General features: G+C 39.8%; 1 protein-coding gene across 2 annotated transcripts in view; it reads left to right on the top strand.

Moving 5' to 3' along the window:
- Nucleotides 1-13: 13 nt before the first annotated feature.
- MAPKAPK5 (MAPK activated protein kinase 5) overlaps nt 14-22,243 on the top strand; it is a 33,399-nt gene continuing 11,169 nt past the window's right edge. For both annotated transcript variants that reach the window (XM_004379069.1, XM_012556303.1), the window contains exons 1-7: nt 14-457; nt 11,257-11,330; nt 12,408-12,483; nt 13,237-13,334; nt 14,683-14,791; nt 16,206-16,295; nt 16,944-17,039. In XM_004379069.1, coding sequence (XP_004379126.1) covers nt 422-457; nt 11,257-11,330; nt 12,408-12,483; nt 13,237-13,334; nt 14,683-14,791; nt 16,206-16,295; nt 16,944-17,039 — 579 coding nt within the window. In that variant the 5' untranslated portion in view covers nt 14-421. The remainder of the gene's footprint in view (nt 458-11,256; nt 11,331-12,407; nt 12,484-13,236; nt 13,335-14,682; nt 14,792-16,205; nt 16,296-16,943; nt 17,040-22,243) is intronic.

The following is a 22,243-nucleotide window of genomic DNA, read 5'->3' as shown; positions in this document are numbered from 1 at the left end:
GGCGGAGGCGGAGGCGGAGGCGCAGGCTCCTCTTGAGGACCTGGCGAACCCGGGCCTAAGAGGCAGCATCCTCAGGCCCCTGCACAGCGCCCCGGGCAGGGGCTCTCCCCGCCTCGCCCTGCCCTGGGAGCCTGCCTCCCCCGCCGGGGATGAGGCCGAGAGGCGGACGCGCGGGGCCCAGCACAAAGGCTTGTCCCCAAGGGCCGCCTCCTCCGCCACTTCTACCGCCGTCAGCCTAGAGCCGCCCGCCGAGGCCGAGCCGGCGCCGGGGCCCTCGTCCCCGCCGGTCCCTGGGGGCGGCTGCTGCCGGTCTTCCCGAAGCCAAGGTGCCCGAGTGCCAAGCGCATTGCTCCCTCGGCTGCGGTGGGACCGGGCACCTGCGCAGCCTCCGCGGATCCCGACTGTGGGGGGCCCGCGGAGTATGTCGGAGGAGAGCGAGATGGAGAAAGCCATCAAGGTAAGGGGGTAGTGCCCCCACCTCCCCAATTTGTCCCTGTGGCATTCCAATCACTTCAGCCTCAGCGGAGAGAACTTGGCGTGAGAGATTCCGGCGACTTCCAGGTTTTAGCCTTCCCTGGATTACGTGGACCACGTTTTACAGCCCAGGGGCTAAGGGTTTGTGTGTGTGTGTGTGTGGTGGGATGTCCGACGTCTTCCAACCTGATTAAAGTGGTGATGTGCTTTGCGCTCAGGTGGAACTTTGATGTGGGTAGGACGGAGGGGACCCATTGAAGAGGCACTTTGCACGTTTTGGTCCCTGAACTCTCAGTGGCTCCCCAAGTGCCGCCAGCATTTGCTTCTGGATGGGCCTCTGCTGCGAAACACTTGGAGAGTTTGACGTCACCCATCCCTCTTCATTTGTTTGAAACCGGCCTCCTGGAAATCTGCAGTTTCAGAAGGAGGTGGTTCGCCTTCTCACAAAGCCTGTCCTTTGGCACGGTGTTCTCATCCTGCCGTGTGTTCCCCTCTTTTCCTCTTCCCTCTACCCCTAGGGAGTATTGAGTTTGTTTAGGAAGAGCTAACAGTGTCCTGTGACTTAGGCTGTTCTGTTAATCAAAAGAAAAATATGTGTGTTCTAAAATGTTCCAAATAAAATGACAAGTTTTTCTAAAACCTGTCTAGTTTTTTTTTTTTTTTTTTGAACCAGCAAATTTTGTTCACTGAGTCAGACAGTTACTGTTTGACTTGACAAAGCTGTGGCTAGGGAATGAGAGTCTTAGGTAAATTGAACACGGAAGGTTAAAGTCTGATATGAATTATTTACTTATTTTACTTGAACTTGATAGTGTTAAGTCAACCCAGTGCATTTAAGAACTTAATTTTCCCTTGAGGGACAAACATCCATTGGCAGCTTGGGGTTATTATTCTCCTGAAGACACAGTCATTATTACCAGTAACCATTTAAAAACTTAACAATTGTAACGATTTTTTGGGATGATAAGTTTATAGAGGAGCCCCAGGTGGTACAAGTGGTTAATGTGCTCTGGTCCTAACCAAAAGGTTGGCACTTCAAGTCCACCCAGAGTTGCCTCAGAAGAAAGGCCTGGTGATCTACTCTGGAAAATGAGCCATTAAAAACCCTATGGAGCACAATTCTACTCTGACACACATGGGGTTGCCATGAGTCAGAGTCAACTCAGTGGTAACTGGTTTAAACTTTATAGCAATCATCAGTTTCCCTTCACCTTTTTAAAGGAGGCATCAAAATACAACTTACACATTAAGGAAGATCAAATTTCAAATAATAGAAATAAAAGTTCAAAAAGAATGCTTTCATGTATTTGTTTTTTTTTTCTTTTAGTTAGGATTTTACTGATAAACAGGGTCTTGATTTGCTGCCTGAAGTAATATGACTGAGTTGTGAATCAAAGCGTATGTGGCAGACTTTTAAATTCAACAAGTATTTGTCTGCTTTGTGCCAGGTGTTGTCTTAGGCACTAGTGGTACAACCAGACTCCAGATGTCCCTTCTTTCATGGAGCTTAAATTCTAGATAAGGGAGTTAGGTAATAAACATACTCAGATGGTTATAATTAAGTATAAAAAGGGTGGGGAGTGCTATTTTAGGTCGGGTAGTCAGAGAAGGCCTCTCTGAGTAGATGACATTTGTATAAAGCTCTGAAAGAAATGCGGCGGCAAGCCCCCAGTGTCTGGGGGAAGAGTATTTCAGGCACGGAGAACTGCAAGGACAAAGGCCCTGAATGAAGTCGGACCAGGCATTGTGTGTTCCAGGAATAGTAAAGTAGCTGGAATGCAGTGGGTCAGCAAAAAGGGACGGTAGATGATGCTACAGAGTGGTAACAGGAAGCTAGGGCATGTAGGGCCTTCTAGGACATTGTAAAAACTGGATTTTACCCAGAGTAATAGGGGAACCATGGAAAGGTTTTGCACAGATGAGGGACATAGTCTGGTGAACAAGTATGCAAATGGGCAGACAATGTTACTTGGTGGTTACAACTATAGATTTTCTAGGTAAACATGGGTAGAAATCCCAGCCCTGCCCCTTAACAGCTGGGTGTCCTTGAGTAAGTCACTTTACTTCTCTGTCCCTTAGTTTTCACATCTATAAAGCAAAAAACAAAACAAACCCACTGCTGTTGAGTTGATTCCAACTCACAGCGACCCTACAGGACAGGGTAGAATTGCCCCACAGGGTTTCCAAGAAACAGCTGGTGGATTCCAACTGCTGACCTCTTTGGTTAGCTGTAGCTTTTAACCACTGCACCAGCAGGGCTGCACATCTACACAGGGGATAAAACTGCTACCCAGTTGATAGGGTTTTTCTGAAGATAAAATGAGGGAATGTGTCTAATGTGCTTACAATAATGCCTAATACAGCTTAATGAATATTATTCATAGCAACTTGAGGGTGGCTTAGAAAATTAATAGTTTACTTGCTGACTATTGCTCAATAATTTTCTTAAATTACTTTTAGCTTTTCTTCACTAAAACTACTTCTCACTTATAGACTATCTCCCTATCTGACATTTTGCATATACGACAATAGTAAAAAATCTATTTTGCCTGTTAATGAGATGTACATCTGGCAGTAATAAATGCCAAGGTGTGAGGTGAGAGAATGCTGGATTTGATGGTTAAGGTTATGTGTCAGTTTGGCTGGGCCGTGGTTGATTGTCAGTGGTTTGGCAGTTATGTAATGATGTATCTTGGCAGTTATGTAATGATGTAACTTGGCAGTTATGTAATGATGTAGCCATCCTCTGTTTTGTGATCTGATGTGGTCATCCTCCATTTTCATATAACACCAAGTTCACATAACGACCTGGTCTTTGGAACCTAACCATGTTGATGAGTGAGGAGAGGGTGTACTTCACTAATGGGTCATTGGTGACTATTCCTACTAATTTGGGGGTGTCCAATAAGTACAAGTTGATAGAGTTGAAAATATCTCATCTGACAACCAGTACTTGCTAGGATGTACTCCTTTGGAAGCCAGCCAGCATAACCTGAAATAAAACTTTTGGTCTGTGGCATTGTGCTACATTGTTTTGCTTTATTGAGACTATTCATTAAATGGTGAGCACTGAGTCACGTAGAGTTCAGCTGGAAAAACTGTTTTCCAGGACTCCAGCCACAGCACTTGAACAATTCAGCTACCTGACTATCTGAGAGTGGACTGATGGGACTTTAAGGTCTTGTCCTATTACTCTTAAAAACAGAATAAAGCCAAGAACCACATTATCAACTCTGTGGATGCAGAAAAAGCATTTGATAAAATCTAAAATCCTTTCTTGATGAAAACCCTAAAGAAGATTGGAATAGAAGGGAAATTCCTCAGTATGACTCAGGGCATATGTGAAAAGCCACAAGCCATCGTTACACTTAATGCAGAAAGACTGAGAGGTTTCCCCTTGAAATCAAGAACAAGACAAGGGTGCCTGCTCTCACCACTTCTATTCAGTATTGTATTAGAAGTCCTACGCAGAGCAATAAGACAAGAAAAAGAAAAGTTGTCCAGATTGGAAAAGAAAAAGTAAAATTATCTCTATTCACGGATGATATGATCCTATATATAGAAAATCCCAAAGAGTCCACAAGAAAACTTCTAGAGTTAATACAGGAATTTAGCAAAGTTGCAGGGTACAAGGTCAATAAACAAAAATCAGTTGGGTTTCTATACACCAGCAATGAGAAATCTGAAAGGGGAATTAGTGAAACAATTCCATTTACTGTAGCATCTAAGAATAAAATAGGAATAAATCTAACAAAGAATGTGAATGAAAACTAACACTGCTGAAAGAGATTAAAGAAGATTTAAATAAATGGCAAGATATTCCATGTTTATGGATTGGAAGATTCAATATTGTTGATGTCAATACTACCCGAAGTGGTCTATAGAGTCAGTGCAATCTCGATCAAATCCCAACAGCCTTCTTTACAGAAATAGAAAAACATCCTCAACTTTATATGGAATGGCTAAATAGCTAAAAAGTTGTGTGATATATTTACAGCAACAACAAAAGAGTAGCTGCCGAGGCTTTTTACGTACAGCCAAACACCTGATGGGATTTGGTTCCTTTCTTATGAAATCTAGGGTCATGGTTTCTTGGGACATCCCAGTTACTTGGCCTAATAACATGTTCAGTGCTTCTGTTCTACTTCCTAGTTTGTTGCATAGTGCCTGGGGTCTTAAAAGCTTGCAAGTGGCCATCCAGTGCACAACAATTGGTGTCTATTTACCTGAAGCAACAGAGGAAGGAGAGTTAGGAATAGGAGGAGGATATGGAATGTGTGGTTAATTGCCTCCATGAACAACTGCCTCCTTTGCCATGAGATCAGAAGAACTGGATGGTCCCCAGCTACCATTACTGAACATTTTGATCAAAGATTCCATAGAAGAATCCTGATCAAAAGGGGGAAAAATGCAGAACGTAATTTCAAATTCTCATGGACTCCAGACTTCCTGGAACCATGAAGGTTAGAAGAACCCCTGAAACTGTTGCCCTGAGATAATCTTTAAACCTTAAACCAAAATATCTCCTGAAGTCTTCTTAAAACCAAACAATAGCTTAGCTTAACTAGCAAAAAATGTCTGCTTGAGCATTATGCTCTTTTAAGAACTATCTATATGGGATCCAATTGATAACAGCAACTCAAAAGATTAGACAGGAAGCTTAGGGGGCAGTGAGTTTATGTTAATGGGGGAGGAACAACTCAGAAAATGAGGTTGAGAATGGTTGTACAATTTGAAGAATGTAAGCAATGTCACTGAATTGTACATGTGGAAACTATTGGTGTACATTTTACTGTGTATATTCTCAGTAACAACAACAAAATTATTTTAAAAATAATTTAAAAAAAAATAAAGCCAAGTGGCTACATCTTAAGGCTGTCTCCCCACCTCTGCCTCAACTCCCATAAGCCTTATGATTTCACTTCTTCAGAAACACTTAGATAAACGTGGAGAATGAGCACCTTGGTATTAGTAACTCTCTATTGCATATTTGTCTTCTGTTGTGTGTAACCAAGTTCCTAATATTTGATGAACTTAGTGAAAACTGATTTTCTAGCCATAGTTTTTGAAAAAAATTTTTACTGATTTCTCTAGGGATTGTATCTTTAATTTAACGCAGTCTGCTTTGGGTTAATACTGACTTAAGTCTGGTATAATAGAGCACCTTTGCTCCAGTATAACTCTATTTCCTTCTTCCTCCTTTGTTGGTCTTATTGTCATGTATATTACATCTATGTATTCTATAAACCCAACAGTACAGTGTTATAATTGTTGCTTTAAAACAATCTTAAGTAAATTAATGAAATTAAGAGAAGAACATTCTTTTATACATACCCACATATTTACCTATTTTAGTTCTCTTTATCCCTTCCCGTGGCTCCAAGTTACTATCTGGTGACATTGCTCTTCTCCCTGAAGAACTTCCTTTAGTATTTCTTGTAGAATGAGTCTACTAGCAATGAATTATTTCAGTATTTGTTTATCTGATAATGTCTTTATTTCACTTTAATTTTTGAAAGAAAGATTTGTTGATACAGAATTTTTGTTTGACAATTTTTTTCTTTCTATGCTTTGTGTCATTCACCAGTCTTCTGGCCTCTGTCGTTTCTGATGAGAAATGAGTTAGTTATTGTGTTGCTCTTCCCTGTATGTGATGTGTCTTTTTTTTTTTTTTTTTTTGCTTGCTTCTTACAAGATTTCCTCTTTATGTTTGTCATTCAGTATTTTGACTGTGATATGTCTAGGTGTGGTTCTCTTTCTGTTTATCCTATTTAGGGTTTGTTGATCTTCTTGGGTCTACAGATTACTGTTCCATTAAGTTTGAGAAGTTTTTAGTCATTATTTGTACAAATATTTTTTAGCCCCCCCCCCCCTTTTTTCTGAGTCTCCCACTAGACATATTTTGGAATGCTTGACATTGTCCCACAGGTCTCACTTTTTCTTCACTCTCTTTTATTTTCTATTCTTTGGATTTGAGTATTTCTGTTGATCTATTCTTCAAGTTCACTGATTCTTCTGTCCTTTGAAATCTGTTGTTAAGCCCCTCTAGTGAATTTTTCATGTTGATTATTGTACTTTTCAAGTCTAGAACTTCCATGGGTTCCTCTTAATCGTTTCTGTTTCTCTATTTAAAGTCCCTATTTTTTGACTCAGTGTCACCATAACATCCTTTATTTCTTTGCACGTATTTAAAATAGTGGCTTTTAAGTCTTTGCTAAATGTACTATCTGGACTCAATCAGAATCAGTTGCTTATTGCTTTTTTTCTTGCGCTTAAGTCACACTTTTGTGTTTCTTTGCATGTCTAGTAATTTTTGGTTGGAAACTGGACATTTCAAATAATATATTGTACCAACTCTGATTCTGATTTTTCCCCTCTGATGGTTGTTATATTTAGTAAAATGCTAAGAGTTGAACTGGTATCTGTTTTTCTTGTGGTGTGCTGCTGTTTTTGCTCAGTTTTAAAATTCTTTTCATTTTTTTCAGCCTGGCTTCTGGTGGGTGATTCCTGTGTCTGCATAACTTAGTTGCCAGCCACTGATTTGGGCAGAGGTTCTCAAATACTTCAAGCTCCTGAAGTTTTTATTCTCTGTCGATCCGTTTCTGTGTGGTTTGGAGAAAGCCTTTAAAATTGCAGCCAGCTCCAAAGCCTCCTTTTGCTTTCAGTTTTCACTGGCTCTCTTAAGTCTCCCATGTGCATAGTTTCCCAATCAGATAGGGATGTGTGGGAGCCTGTCTCAGTCAGCCCTTCTTTGATTCTTAGTTCCAGGATTTTCCCATTAAATTCTGGGTATTCTGCATGCTTAAACAGGAAACTACAGCCTTGGGGCTAGCAAAACTATTCACTCCCGCCTGCATTCTCCACTTTTAGCTGTCAAAGCTGTGAGTTATCTCTCTCACCCCAAATTGACCACATCCCCAGGGCAGCACAACTGCCGATTTTCATAGCCAGCCCTGTGCTGATGAAACTAGCATTGTCACCAAGTGACTGAGCCTTGGGTAGTGTCATGGATTGAATTATATCCCCCAAAAATATGTGTTGTAAATCCCAACCTCTATGCCTGTGGTTATAATCCCATTTGCAAAAGGATTCTCTTTGTTATGTTAATGATCAGGATTAGTATAGGGTGTATCTTGAGACAATCTCTTTTGAGATATAAAATAGATTAAACAAGTGAGCAGAGCAGAGACAGTGGAAGACACATGCCAAGCCACATGAAGACTGCCCAGGAGTAGGAGCTCAAAGAGACAAGGACCTTCTTCCAGAACTGACAGAGAGAGAAAGCTTTCCCCTGGAGCCAGCACTCTGAATTCTGACTTCTAGCCTCCTAAACTGTGAGAAAATAGATTTCTGTTTGTTAAAGCCACTCGTTTGTGGTATATCTGATATAGCAGCACTAGATAACTAAGACAGGTAGTGAGAGTAGTGGGGTGAAGGGATGGGAAGAGTCCACGCTAGAAGACCTACTGTTCTTACCTGAACCTCTAGCAGGTTTTCAAGAATATCCACTTCTCTATTTGTTTGATTAACAGCATCCTGAAATAGATGTTTTTAACAGTTTTGTCCAATTTTAAACTTACTCTTTGTGGTGAGTAATTGCTTACCTCTTCACACTGTGATTACCAGAATTTCCTTTTTTCCCTAGTTTTTGAGCTTTAGAGAATGACTTAGGTCCACCTCAGATAGAGATGCAAGTAGAAATCAGTTAACAATGCCCAGACTCCACCACAGATCAGTTGCTTTAGGATCTCTAGGGAGGGGCCTTGTCATTGGGTAGTTTTTAAAAAAACTTTTCAGGTGTCTGTCCTGGGCAGATAGAGTTGAGAAACAGTGGTCTAGAACAGGGATTGGCAAACTTTTCAGTAAAGGGCCAGATAGTAAGTATTTTAGGCTTTGCGATCCAATATGGTCTCTGTTGCAACTATTCAATTTTGCTGTTGTAGTGTGAAAGCAGCAAAGACATTACATAAGTGGCTGTGTTCCAAGCAGTGGGCCAACTTTAGTCTGTGTGCAGTACTTTGTTAACCTGTGGTCTAGTAGGATGCTCAAGAAGTACTTCATTCTAAGTATCTATGTCCTTATTAGTTTAAGATCAAACAAACCCGTTGCCATCTCATTGATTCCGACTCATAGCGACCCTATAAGACAGAGTAGAACTGCCCCATAGGGCTTCCAAGGAGTGGCTGGTGGATCCAAACTGCCGACCTTTTGGTTAGCAGCTGAGCTCTTAACCACTGCACCACTAGGGCTCCTAGTTTAAGATAGTGGGTCTATTTCTTTAGCAGAACCCAGCCAATGTGTTTATCACTGATGCCTTTGAAGTAGTCCTTAATTTCCTTCAGTAAAGTGTTTTAATTGACTCATACCTTCCTACGTTCTCTGTCATTAAAATATATGAGAAAATATTCCATTTACACACAGTCTTGTCAAAAGGTGTGGAAGTGATACTTCTTTTGCCCAGCTGGGCATTGTTTTTGGCACCGTTAGCAAAGGTGCAAGAATTAAATCTGGGAAAGGATGAGAGTTGTAAGAAAAATGAGGTTGAGAAGTCAGGGCTTTAGAGGCTTGGTAGTACCACTCTTTCCTTTGGCAAAGTCAGGTGTCAACACTACAGTCAGTGAGACTCTCTATAAGTTGAACTTGGGTAAATTATCTTAATAAGCACCTGGTAAAGCAAAGAATTTGGTCTAACAATGTTATTTTTACATCTCAGGAGCTGGGCATATAAACAGTCCTTTGATCTGATTATAATAAATAATTCAGTAGAACAAATCTCTGTTTTCCAGTCTCCTATGAGTGTATGATTCCATTACAGTTGAGAAGAGTGGTTTGGCAAATGATTTTATTCTACCATGAAGCTTAGAGTATGCTCCAACTCCCTCTTTCCCACTTCTATCTTCCTCTCAGTCTTCTCACTCTTTAATATCAGACAGGCCAAGCAGGAGAAATGTGAAAGAGGTAGACAGGTTAAATGGGTAGGTTTGAGTTCTATTGAGGAGGTGGTAAGTAAAGACAGCCTGGGACCTCCCTGGTTGAGGAGGACTCGTCACTAATCTTTATGCTGGGGCCTAGGCAATTATCCCAGGTCCCTTGGCGGTGTAAACGGTTAAGCACTTAACTACTAGCTAATAAGTTGGCGGTTCAAACCCACCCAGAGGCACCTTGGAAGACAGGCCTGGTGATCTGCCTGTCACAAAGGTCACAGCCTTGAAAACCCTATGGAGCAATTCTACTCTGCACACTTGGAGTCGCCATGAGTTGGAAGTGACTCTTCCACAACTAACAACAACAACAACAATAGGCAGTTGCCCTTGATAGTTGGAGTGGTGCTGGGGAGAGGCCACAGCCAGAGCTTCTCGTCTTGATAGTGTCTGTCACTCACTGTATGACCTTGACAAACCCTTAACCCTGGCATATAGCTTTGCAGAAGGGAGTTTATGTAGTGATCTGTCTTGCTGGGCCCACTCATCTCAACATTCCTTCATCATCTGGTTTTACTCCCCTTTTCTAAGGTCATTCATTCCATAGTTACGGAACATTTACTATATGCTGAGAGCCTTTATCAAGAACTTGGCAGCAGAAAGGTATGGAGATGAAGGCTGTTCTAAGCTCGTTTTATACACTTGCACATTCCCTTGGGCAGAAGCTCTGTTTTCATCTCAGAGCTTAGCTTGGTGTCTGGCACATACTACCCGCTCCGTGTGTTGAATGAACTAATATCCCATTCCCATGTACTAGTGATGAAGATTCTAGTGCTAAACGTGGTCTATTAAATTTTCAGTGCAGCAAAACAATTTGAAAGTCTCTCCAGTTTTGGTTTGCAGTTGGCTTCATATTCTACCTGTGGAACCCTGTGAAAATGAATTTTAGACCATCACAGTTGAAATAATATGAGTTACTTGCCTAATACTTTATGGCAACAGAAGCTCAGCATGCAGTGACTAGGCAAGAATTCTATAAAAACTTTCATTATAGAGGCTTTATTCTGAACTATTGAAAGCTATTTTTAAAAAAATACAGTTAGTTATGCAATGAATGTGACAGAATACCTTGATACTCAAAATGATGTTGTTGAAAATTAGATAAATTTACTATGATTTTTACCATTATTTTGTTTGAACTTTTTTTTTCCTTTTAAAAAGATTTTATTAAAGGTCTTAAGAGAGCAACATCCAGACTCCAGATCCAGCTGCCAAGGAGACCCTGTTACGCAGTGGGGACTGGGACATGGCAGGCAGCTCTGGCTTCCCACACTCTGTTCTGAGATGGGAGTAGTGGGTAGCATCTTATATTTGGGTTCCATGATTATTTGCACTTTTAAGTTCAGTTTATTCGGTTATTCCAACAATTGGATCAACTTGTTCACGGATTCAGGCCTCTGTAGCATAGCAGCCTATGTAGGACCAGTCTTTCTGGAATCTCAGAAAATACACTTGACCACTGTCACAAACGAAGTATTTAGTAGTTGAAGCATTTTGAAGGAATACTTCCCCCCTCAAAAAAAAAAGGATGGAGTCTCCAGTGGACCTCAAAGATGAGCAGAAGAATTTCTTTTTATCATGAAGTCGTTGCTTTCCCTTGTTGGAAAACAAAACCTAACCTAGTTATTTAGACAAAATGTCTGGTTATAATGCCCTGTAGGAACACAAAGCTCTGCTTATTATATTCTCTCAGAAGATGAGATGTTGAGTGGTAAGCTCTTCTATTGGCCCAACTCTGCTTAATTATTCAGCTTTTTAATAGGGAATCATTCTCTGCCCCCTCCCTTTTTTATTTTAATAGGAAACCTCCATTTTAGAGGAATACAATATCAATTGGACTCAGAAGCTGGGAGCTGGAATTAGTGGTCCAGTTAGGTAAGAGACCATGTGAGAACTATGGCAAAGTTGCACTGAAAAGGGACATCTGAATTGCATCTTAAATTAGAAGTGTCAGGAGTGCCAGATTTGAGAACTAGTCTTAATTTAACAAGTGGAGGTATTTATGTTAAGATTTTACTCAGACATTTAAAATATAAATGATGAAGTCACATAGTCTGTAATGTGGAATCCTTTAAAATATTGAGACTGTGGAGCCTCTGTCAGAGTCACCCCTGGCCAGCAGAGGCCATCCTTTTTTTTTTTTTTTTTTTAAATTTAGATAAAGGTCCACAGAGCAAACTAGCTTCTCATCAGACAGTCAGCACACACATTGCTCTACGACATTGGTTAACAACCTCACGACACGTCAACATTCTCCCCTCTTGACCTTGGGCTCCCCACCACTGGTTTTTCTGTCCCCTCCTGCCTTCCAGTCCTAGGCTGGTATGCCCCTTCAGTCTCGTTTTGTTTTATGGGCCCGTCCAATCCCTGGATGAAGGGCGAACCTCAGGAACGACTCCCATTACTGAGCTAAAAGGGTGTCCAGGTGCGACACTCCCAGGGTCTCTCCAGTCTCCATCAGGCCAGCAATCTGGTCTCTTTGTGAGTTAGAATTTTGTTCCACATTTTTTTTACAGCTCTATCTGGGACCCTCTACTGTGATCCCTCAGAGCAGCCAGTGGTGGCAGCTGGGCACCATCCAGTCATACGGGACTCGGTCTCATGGAGGCCACAGTAGTTGTGGTCCATTAGTCCCTCGGACCAATCTTTCCCTGAGTTCTCATTCTCCTCCATTCCCAAAAGGGTGAGACCAAGGCCATTCTTTTCTTTATTGGCCAGCTAAGAGTTAGTTTCACCTGGGAAAGACCCTCGCTCAAGAGCTGAGGCCTGAGCATTGGTGCTGTGAAGGATGGGCGAGAAGCTTCTCTGCCTCTCCCTCCACCTGTTAACCCTGGAGAAGTTTCTGATGTACGTGGATAGACCATTGATCAGAAAGTGCAGTTCTTAAAGAACAATCACTCACTTTCACTGTAACATACATGGTCTCTGACTGAATTGTTTCTCCAAATATAGAGTCTGTGTGAAGAAATCTACCCAAGAACGGTTTGCACTGAAAATTCTTCTTGATCGTCCAAAAGCTAGAAATGAGGTATGATCCTTTATTGCCTTGACTTGCCTAAAAATTTGAAGTGCCTAAAAATTGTTCTTTTTACAAGTAAGCCAACTTCCTGGAGACAATACAGAGATGTATAAAGAATTATATATGTCCGTACTGACCCCCTCTTCCCTTTTCCGATATCCTTAGCAGTTCTGGATCTGTCAGCACTGACGGCTGTCACCTAACAGAGGTCTTATTTCCTTTCAGCCACGTTTTGTTCTCTTTTTATTAATGTGATCCTTGTGACCTGGAGTAGTCAGATTTGCTTCAGCTTCTGCTTATTGAAAAAGGTGCTTGAAGGGTGGAGATGAAAGAGCAGGAGGAAGGGTCAGGTGAATGGTGTGAAAGTGATGCTGCAAGATGTCTTCGAGGATGTTTCTAGCTTTTTAAAATACACATTTGTTTTAAATTGGTTGTGGTGATGACATATTAATAACGTGTGCAAAAAAGGATTTATTCCTCTGCTTAGAGAGATGTAATTTTTAAAATGAGTTATTTGCCCAATCTCCATTTGCTAATAGATAAGACAGTAGAGAGTAAATCTGTTGGTGAGGTTTTATTCATGGAAAAAGCCTTTAGAGAAAATCCATGTATGAAAACACTGTTCTATGACACAATTCCAGGCGCTAGGCTTACCCCTTTGCACCTAGTGTGGTTATATGGCGGTCAGTTTTCTGGGGAAAGTTCGATGAGAAAATGTTGGTATGCTCTGTGTACAGATGCATTCTCTCTGTTCTCTTTAAGGTACGCCTGCACATGATGTGTGCCACACACCCAAATATAGTTCAGATTATTGAAGTGTTTGCTAACAGTGTACAGTTTCCTTATGAGTCCAGCCCCAGGTAAGGCTACTCGGGGTCATCATCACATGCCACCCTTTCCATATACATGCTAAGGTGTAGTGGAGTCTTCCACTCTTCCCTGTGCACTTGCTTTCTCTCTTTCTTTATTTTGTATTTTTGAAAATTTCAACCATATTTAAAAGCAGATAGAATTGTCGAATGAATCCCCAAGTACCCATCACCCAACTTCAAGAGTTAGTAATTTTGGCCAATCTTGTCATCTGTACTTCTACACACTCTTGGGCTCCCCTGATCATTCTGATCATTTCTCTTTAAAAAAAAAAAAAAAAATTAATTTTGGAATTTAAACTGATTCTATTTCAAGTCAGCCAAAGAGGACCAAATGTTATTCTAGGCAAAGTCTTAGAGGTTGGTATGGCAAAAAAGCCCTTATTGCCTAGTCTGACTTTTCCTTGTAAAAGAAGAAATCTACATTATTCTTTTAGTTGCCAAATGTTAGGTAAACCCATTGGGTGGCATTCCAAGTCTTTTCCAGGGAATTCAAAATTAAATAAGGTATGATTTCTGCAGGGGAGACCGAGATGTAAACACCTCACTGGAGCAGTGTGGTAGGCACCAAGGAGAGGCATGCATAAAAGCTTCTGAGCTTACAGAGGAGGGGAGCTGTTAACTGGAGTAGAGTGGTGATATGGGTGGGAGGTAGGACCTGAAGGGGGGAGGGATGGGAGTTTTCAAAGTGGAAAAAGAAGGTGGATTTTTAAACACAAATGGGAAGTCAACTGATTATTTCTCACAACTGTGCTCTGTTGGTGAAAGCATTTGGATGAAAGCTGGAAGCATTTATTAAAGAATTGTAACCACAATTCACAGTTTTTTTTTTTTTTTTTTTTTTTTTTTTTGAGAACCTTTGCTTTACCCGGTCCAGCCATCTTGCTGGGCATGCTGTGGGTCACATGGAAAACTAGCCTTGAGAGGGAATAACCAGGAAAACCCAACCACCAGCTGAATGACTTAAAGTTCATGTGCAACATAAACTGGTATTCTGGTCCCAGAACACTTTTAGTCTAGCTGCCCTGAAGTACTTTTACAAAATATGTCACTTAAAATATCCTCTCTTTAACATCTAGTAATAACAAGTTTAGTATCTTTGAAGGGATCATTGTCTTCAAAACTAATTCTTTTACTTCCATTTTAGCTTCCTAGGGGGGGATATTCCTTAAACATAGTGTCCAGTTGGTAGTTTCAGGAGTACAATCCCTAGAGGCTTGGCAGGATTGGGCTTCGGGAGTGCTTAGACACTTCGTAGGTGAGCTATCTTTAGGTTAGCTACTTGATGTTTCAGTTTTTTTGTTTTTTTAACTTAACAAAATCAAATGCTTTCAAACAGGGCTCGACTCTTAATTGTAATGGAGATGATGGAAGGGGGAGAGCTATTTCACAGAATCAGCCAGCACCGGCACTTTACAGAGAAGCAAGCCAGCCAAGTAACAAAGCAGGCAAGTTAACCCCGGGTACCAGTCAAACTGCCAACAATGTTGGTTAACAAGTGCAATTTCATTGGGGGGAGTAAAAGAAAGCTTACGGAAAAGCTCTATTTGATCTCTCATTGCCTGCTTTGTTATGTAATCAGAAAAGATGTCTTGACAGGAGAAATGTGACCCCTTTTATGCTTGGGGGTGGGGGGGATTGTGTTCTTAACTGATTGTCAACTGTTTCCTAAGGCCTACTATCAGATTTAAATAAACTCTGGAAGGAAGGTAATCTTACTCCTTTAGACTGTAGATGTCTTTAGTTTAGACATGTAACTTCCACATACTATTACTAGACTTTGAGATAAAATGCTGCTGACGCCACCTGAGAGATTGTACAGTGTAAAAACATGCTCTGAGATAGCTGTGTATAAGATACTTCCTGTGTATGAGCCATCTTCTCTCATCTCTTCAGATTTTAATAGTATTCTAAGATCTTTATAACTCTAGGGCTTTCCCAGTGATATTCTCTCTATTTTGACATTTCGTTGCTACAGAAATGATTTATGTCACAAACAATACTAGGATTCCAGCTGGAAATAACCTCTTTAGGAGATGAAAAGCTAAACCCTCAAAACTCATCTTCAGGCCAAGCAAGCAAGGCAAAGAAAAGCAGGAAGCACAGCCCTATTGGTTCCTAATGGAAAATTCTTCCAGATTTTCCATGAGCCTCAAGCATTTTTTGATGCCTCCTTTCTGGTAGAAGGAATTGATATTTCTAGTGCTAAGAAAATTCCATACTGAGAGTTGAAGCACAGGTAGACTCTGTTATTTCTATTTGATTTTTTAAATTATATCTTGAATTTTTCAAGTATTAGAAGGAAAGAATGAACTCGTTATCTTCAGATCCACACAAACAAGGCACAAGCAGAATGAGCAAATTGGAACATCAGTTGGAAAAATCCAGCCACTGATTTCAGGTTTTCTTGAAGGTGGAGCTTGAAGTTGAGCTCCCTGGAGAGTGCCGCTCTCTTCTGAATCAGGCAACAGTGCCCGGTGCCCTGCTAGGGTATTAGCCCAGCATAATGTTTCCTCTGCAGTGCGTGTCAGACTTCAGATGAATAAAAATGGAAGCATTTCATTTTTTCAGTTTGGTACAGGATTTAACTATCAGCCTATTCTGACAAAGGATTCTGTTCTACTGTTGTTGTTGTTTTTTTTTTTTTTTAACAAAATACAGGTTGCGGTTAAACTAGGCTTAATTCATTTCTTTGTTTTGTACTCCAAGTCGTATTTAATTTGTGCTTTAAAATTGAAAACCAACCACAGTCATAACTGACTTAATTAAGGATTATTTGTTAACATCCTGAGGTCTCTAAACCAGGGGCGTTAAACATTTGTCCTTTTTAAGAGGTGGTTGCTTGTCTGTGTCCTTTTACAGATAGCTCTGGCTCTACAGCACTGTCACTTGTTAAACATTGCACACAGAGATCTCAAGCCTGAAAATCTGCTCTTCAAGGATAACTCTTTGGTGAGAAAACTTGCTTTTTGGCATTTCAGTGCTGCCTCTCTCAGCACACTTCAGGAGTGCGTGTGTCTGTTTGGAGTGCTCTGAATCCATGGTGAAAGTACTTCAAGCAGCTTATTTCTCTCACAAATTCTCATGCTAGGGGAATTCTGTTGCACAGAGAAACTATATTATACCCCTGGCATTGAAAATTTTGCATGGTACTGATCAGTATTTGTGGGACTAGTAATTTTGGATAGTATGTGGCGGGGCTTTGGGAAGGGGCAGGAATCTGTATGCTATTTTATATCACCTTGAAACTTAACAGTTCCATTTCCTGGCTAATGTTAAGAGCAAAATAACACCTGGACTGATGAGCTGATGGGCCAATAGAGTGAGTGGGCAGGAGGCTAAGACCTCAGTTTTAGTGCTGCCTTTACCAGTTACAAGACAAGGCTTACCATATGAGTCGGTAGAAATTCCTTATTTCTGTATTACTAAGAACAATTCCTCAGTCTGAATTACGGTCTCCAGACCTGGGACATGTTATTCGTAGTCTCAGATCTCAGCCAGAGACTCATGAGAACTCAGGGTAACATGTCTTGTAACCATATTTTCCTTTAATGTTTGCCAAGAACTCCAGAGTGATGACTTCCATTTATTTCATTTCAGGATGCCCCAGTCAAGTTGTGTGACTTTGGATTTGCCAAAATTGACCAAGGTGACCTGATGACACCTCAGTTTACCCCTTATTATGTAGCACCTCAGGTAAGCATGTACTGTTTCTGCCCCAGGATATATCACCAAGCTGCCTGTAGACTCAGGTTCCTTCTATTCCACCACACAAGTAGTCGTGTGTTACAAATGGGTAGGAGAACTCAGCTTCAGAAACCCAGATTGCTTCATTTGGTGTAGGCATTTTATTCTTTTAAAATCAAGTTTATTGAGGTATGATTTTAGAGGTATGGTTTACATACAATGAAACTCCTAAGTGTATAGTGTGATGAGTTTTGACAAATGTATGGACCTGTATAATCACCACCACAATAAGATAGAGAACATTTCCATCACTTCAGTCAGTCTGCTTCGAACTGTACCCTGGTCCCAGGCAACCACCAGTCTGCTTTCTGTCATTACTGGTTAGTTTTGCCTGTTCTAGAATTTCATAAGGATGGAATCATGTACTTTTTGTGTTTTATTTCTTTTGCTCAGCATGTTTTTGATATTAATCCATGTTGCTACAAGTATCAGTTTGTTCCTTTTTATTGCTATATAGTATTCCATCATATGACTATTCCATATTTGTTTATCTGTTCACCAACTGTTAGACGTTTTGGGTTGTTTCCAGTTTTGGGCTATTGTGAATAAAGCTGCTATGAACATTCATTTACAAGTTTTTGGGGACCTATTTTTCCCCCTTATAATTGTACCCTTTTACATTCTTACCAGCAGTGTAAGTTCCATTTGCTTCATGTTCTTACCAGCAGCTCATGTTTATCAGTATAATTTTAGTCACTCTAGTAGGTGGGTAGTATTGTCTTATTATGAATTTAATTAGCATTTTCTTGATGGCTACTGTTGTTGAGCATTTTTTCACGTGCTGATTGGCTTTGTGTGTGTCCTCTACTGTAAGGTATGTGTTCAGATCTTTGCCCTCTTCTGTTGCCATTGCTTTGTTTGTCTTATAATTGAGGTATAAGAATTCTTAATATATTCTGTATACAAGTTCTTTGTTGTATATATATGTTGTATTAATCTCTTATGCTGCTGTAATAAGTTGGCACAAACTTAGTGGCTTAAAACAACAAGTTTATTATTTTATAGTGCTGGAAGTAACAAATCTGAAATGGTGCTCACTGGGCTAAAATCAAGGTGTCGGCAGGGCTGGTTCCTTCTGGAGGTACTAGGGAGAATCCGTTCCCTGGCATTTTCCAGCTTCTAGAGGCTACCCACGTTCTTTGGTTTGTGGCCCCTTCCTCCATCCTCCAAGCTAGCAGCATAGATCTTCCAACCTGTCTCTCTGACTCTGACCCTCCTGCCTTTTTCTTATACGGACCTTTTGATTACACTGGGCCCACCTATATAATCCAGGATAATCTCACCCGTCAAGATCCTTAACTGATAGAAAACAAAGCCATAAAATCAGTGAAACCAAAAGTTGATTCTTTGGAAAAATCAACAAAATTGACAAAACTTTTGCTAGAATGACTTAATATTGGTAAGTTGGCAATACTTCCCAACTTGGCACAGATTCAACGCAATCCCCATCAAAATTCCAGCTTTCTTCTTTTGTAGAAATTGACAGACTGATCCTAAAATTCATATGAACATGTAAGGGACTCAAAATAACCAAAACAGTTTTGAAAAATAAAGTTAAATTTGGAAGAATTACACTTCCAGATTTCAAAACTTACTACAAAGCTACAGTAATCAAGAAGGTTCAGCAATGGAATAAAAATCAATGGAATAAAACTGGTAGTCAAAAAAAAAAAATCCTTAATTTAATCACACCCACAAATCCCTTTTGACAAATAAGGAAACACATTAACAGGTTCCAGGGATTAGTATATGGGCAGCTTTAGGGGCCCTTATTCTGCCTACCACATATGTATTATAAATATTTCTGCTAGTCTGTCACTTGCCTTTTGAGTTTTTTAATGATCTTTTAAGTCTCAAATTTTTAATATTAAAGAGGTCCAGTTCCCTAATTTCTTACTATTTTTAATGGTTAATGTCCTTTGTTCCTGTCTAAGATATCTTTGCCTACCCACAGACATGAAGATTTCCTCTTAGGGTTTCTCAAAAAAGGTTTGTAGTTTTAGCTTTTACATTTTGGTCTGTGATCCATTTGGGATTTTTTTTTTTGTGTGTGTGTGTATAAGAAATAAGGGTCAAGGTTCTTTTTTACCTGTTAGGGATATCAAATTGTTTCAGCATCATTTGTTGAAAAGACTATCCTTCCATCATTGAATTATGTTGCACTTTTGTCGAGAATCAATTGACCATGTATGTGTGACTCTATCTGGACTCTGTATTCTGTTTATTTGATAGATATGTCTATCTTTACAGCAGTATCATCTAGATTACTATAGCTTTATATTGTCTTGACCTCAGGTAATGTAAGTCCTTCAAATAGATTGTTTTTCAAAATTGTTTTGACTATTCTAGACTCTTCGCATTTCTCTGTAAATTTTAGAATTCACTTCTCTGTAACAGAGAAATCTCTTGGAATTTTAACTGGGATTGCATTTAATCTACAGATGAATCTGTCGAGAATTGACATCTTAACGGTATAGTCTTACAGTCAATAAACATGGTATATCTATTTAGCTCTGTAATTTTTCTCTGCAATGTTTATTGTTCTTAATGTATAGGTCTTGTACATATTTCCTTAAATTTATCCTTGTATTTTATGTTTTTGAAGTAATATTTTTTAAAATTTCATTTTCTAATTGTTTATTGCTGGTTTATAGAACTACAAGTGACTTTTGTATATTGACCTTGTATCCTGCAATCTTGCTAAATTCACTTATTAATTCTAGTAACTTTTTTTGTAGATTTGTTAGAATTTTCCACATACAAGGCCATGTCATCTGCGAATAACAGTTTTACTGTTCTTTCTAGTATAATTTGCCTTTTATTTCTTTTTCTTGCCTTATTGTACTGGCTAGGACTACCCCTTGAATATAAGTGATGACAGCAGGCATTCTGGCCCTGTTCCTCATCTTACAAAAAAAGGGGTCATTAATTCACCATTAAGTATTATATTAACTGTTATGTTTTTTGTAGCTGCCCTTCATTGTCTTGAGGAAGTGTCATGCTTTTCGTAGTTTACTGAAAATCAGTATGTGTTGAGTTCTGTCAAATTCTTTTTCTGCATCCATTGAACTGATAGATTTTTGTCTCCTTTATTTTGATAATAGGATGAATTGCAATGATTTTGAACATTATACCAATCTTCATTCTTGGGATAAACCCCACTTGTCATGAAGTAGTTAGCTTCTTGCTTGATTTGATTTGCTAACATTTTGTTAAGGATTTGAATAGGGGAGATATTGGTCCATACTATTTTTTTCTTGTAATGTGTCTGCTTGGTTTCAGAGTACTAGGGTGATTAATGTTGGCTTCATAAAATTATTTTATAAACTCCTCCTTTATTTTCTGAAAGTTTGTGTAAGATTGGTATTTTTCTTTTTTAAATGTTAGATAGAAATCAAGTGAAGACTTCTGAGTCTGGAGTTTTTGTTGTGAGAAGGTTTTTAGTTTTGTAATTGATTTTTAAAACTAGATACAGATGTATTCAGCTTTTGTATTTCTTCTTGAGCCAGTTGTAGTAATTTGTGTCTTTCAAAAAAACTTAACTATTTCATCTAAATTGTTGAGTTTATTGACAAACTTATTTATGATATTCCCTTATTAGCTTGTAACTCTCTTTAGGATCTGTAAAGAATGAGGTAAAGAGTATTTATGCTTTGCTCAGGAGTTCAGCTGAGTTTAAGTTTTGTCGTTGCTGTGGTTATCTTCAGCGCATCACTGACTTCAGATTCCTCTCGTGTTGCCTTGTGCTTGGGTGGAGGCTGGGGTGACGTGTTTGTCTGCTTGTTTGTAAGTTTGAATGTTCTTTCTCTACCCTCAGCTGTGTGCCTGTGCCTCACAGGGGATAGCATTTCACAATCTTGCCGCTTCTTTAGCATTAGGCTGCTGTTGCATGTTATTTGGTGCTTACTAGCCTGGTGGTGATGTGGGGTTCCTGGGTGGTGCAGACAATTCATCTGCTCAGTTCTGTCTGAAAGGTTGGTGGTTCGAGTCCACTCAGAGGTTCCAATCTACCCTAATTAACTTTTTGAACATCGGAATACAGTTATGATGGTTGTTTTAATGTCCGTTTCTATTAATTCTAACATCTGCTTCAGGTCTGTTTTGATTGAATGATTATTCTCCTCATTATTGGTTGTGTTTTCCTGCCTGGTAATCTTTGACTGAATTGCAGATATTGTGAATTTTAACCTTTTTGGGTGCTGGATATTTTAGTATATCTATAAATATTCTTGAGAACTGCTCTGAGATGCAGTTAAGTTATTTGGAAGCAGTTTGAATCTTTGGGGACTTGATCTTATGATTTGAGCCAAGTCCAGAGCAATGGTTGTTTAACCAGCATCACAATCAAGATATATCGTATTTTTACATAAATAATGCGTGCTTTCTATATTTGTTTGCCAACTGCTCCCTCCCCATTGAGGTATTTTCATAAGCACTGCTATGCTAATTTTTTTACATATCGCTGTAAAAAAAATTAGCAGAGCGTACTTATGAAAATACCTCGCAGGGGGAAGGAGCGATTGGCAAACAAACATAGAAGGTGCACGTTATTTGCTTATAAAAATATGGTAGACCAGTTCCATCACATCAAAAACTTCCCTTATGCTGCCCCTTTATAGTCAGTCAGTCCCTCTCCCCCCACCCCTCAAAAACCAACTGCTATCAAGCTGATACCGACTCACAGCGACCCTGTGTGTGTCAGAGTAGAACTGTGCTCCATAGGGTTTCCAGTGGCTGATTTTTTGGAAGTAGATCATCAGGCCTTTCTTCTGAGGTACCTATGGATGGACTTGAACCTCAGACCTTTTGGTTAGCAGCCGAGTGCTTAACCGTTTGCACCACATAGGGACTCCTCTTCCCACTCCCAGCCCCTGGCAATCACAGATCTCTTTTCCGTTCTTCTCTCAGCCTTTTCCAGAATGCTGTATAAATGGAATCATAAATACTGTGAAGCTTTTCTTCCTTCACATAGTATAATGCATCTGAAATTCATCCGTGTTGTATTGTGTGGCGTTAATTTTTTTATTGCTGAGTAGTCGTACGTTGTATGAACATACCAGTTTGTTTATCCATTCGCTTGCTGACTGCCCTGTTGATTGTTTATTCTATTTTGGGGCTGTTACGAGTAATGTTTCTGTGAACATTCATGTATG

This window comes from Trichechus manatus, unplaced genomic scaffold, assembly GCF_000243295.1.
Source record: "Trichechus manatus latirostris isolate Lorelei unplaced genomic scaffold, TriManLat1.0 scaffold00061, whole genome shotgun sequence".
Classification (NCBI taxonomy): domain Eukaryota; kingdom Metazoa; phylum Chordata; class Mammalia; order Sirenia; family Trichechidae; genus Trichechus; species Trichechus manatus.
The sequence above is the reverse complement of the archived record's forward strand: the minus strand, read 5'-3'. Positions and strand labels throughout refer to the sequence as shown.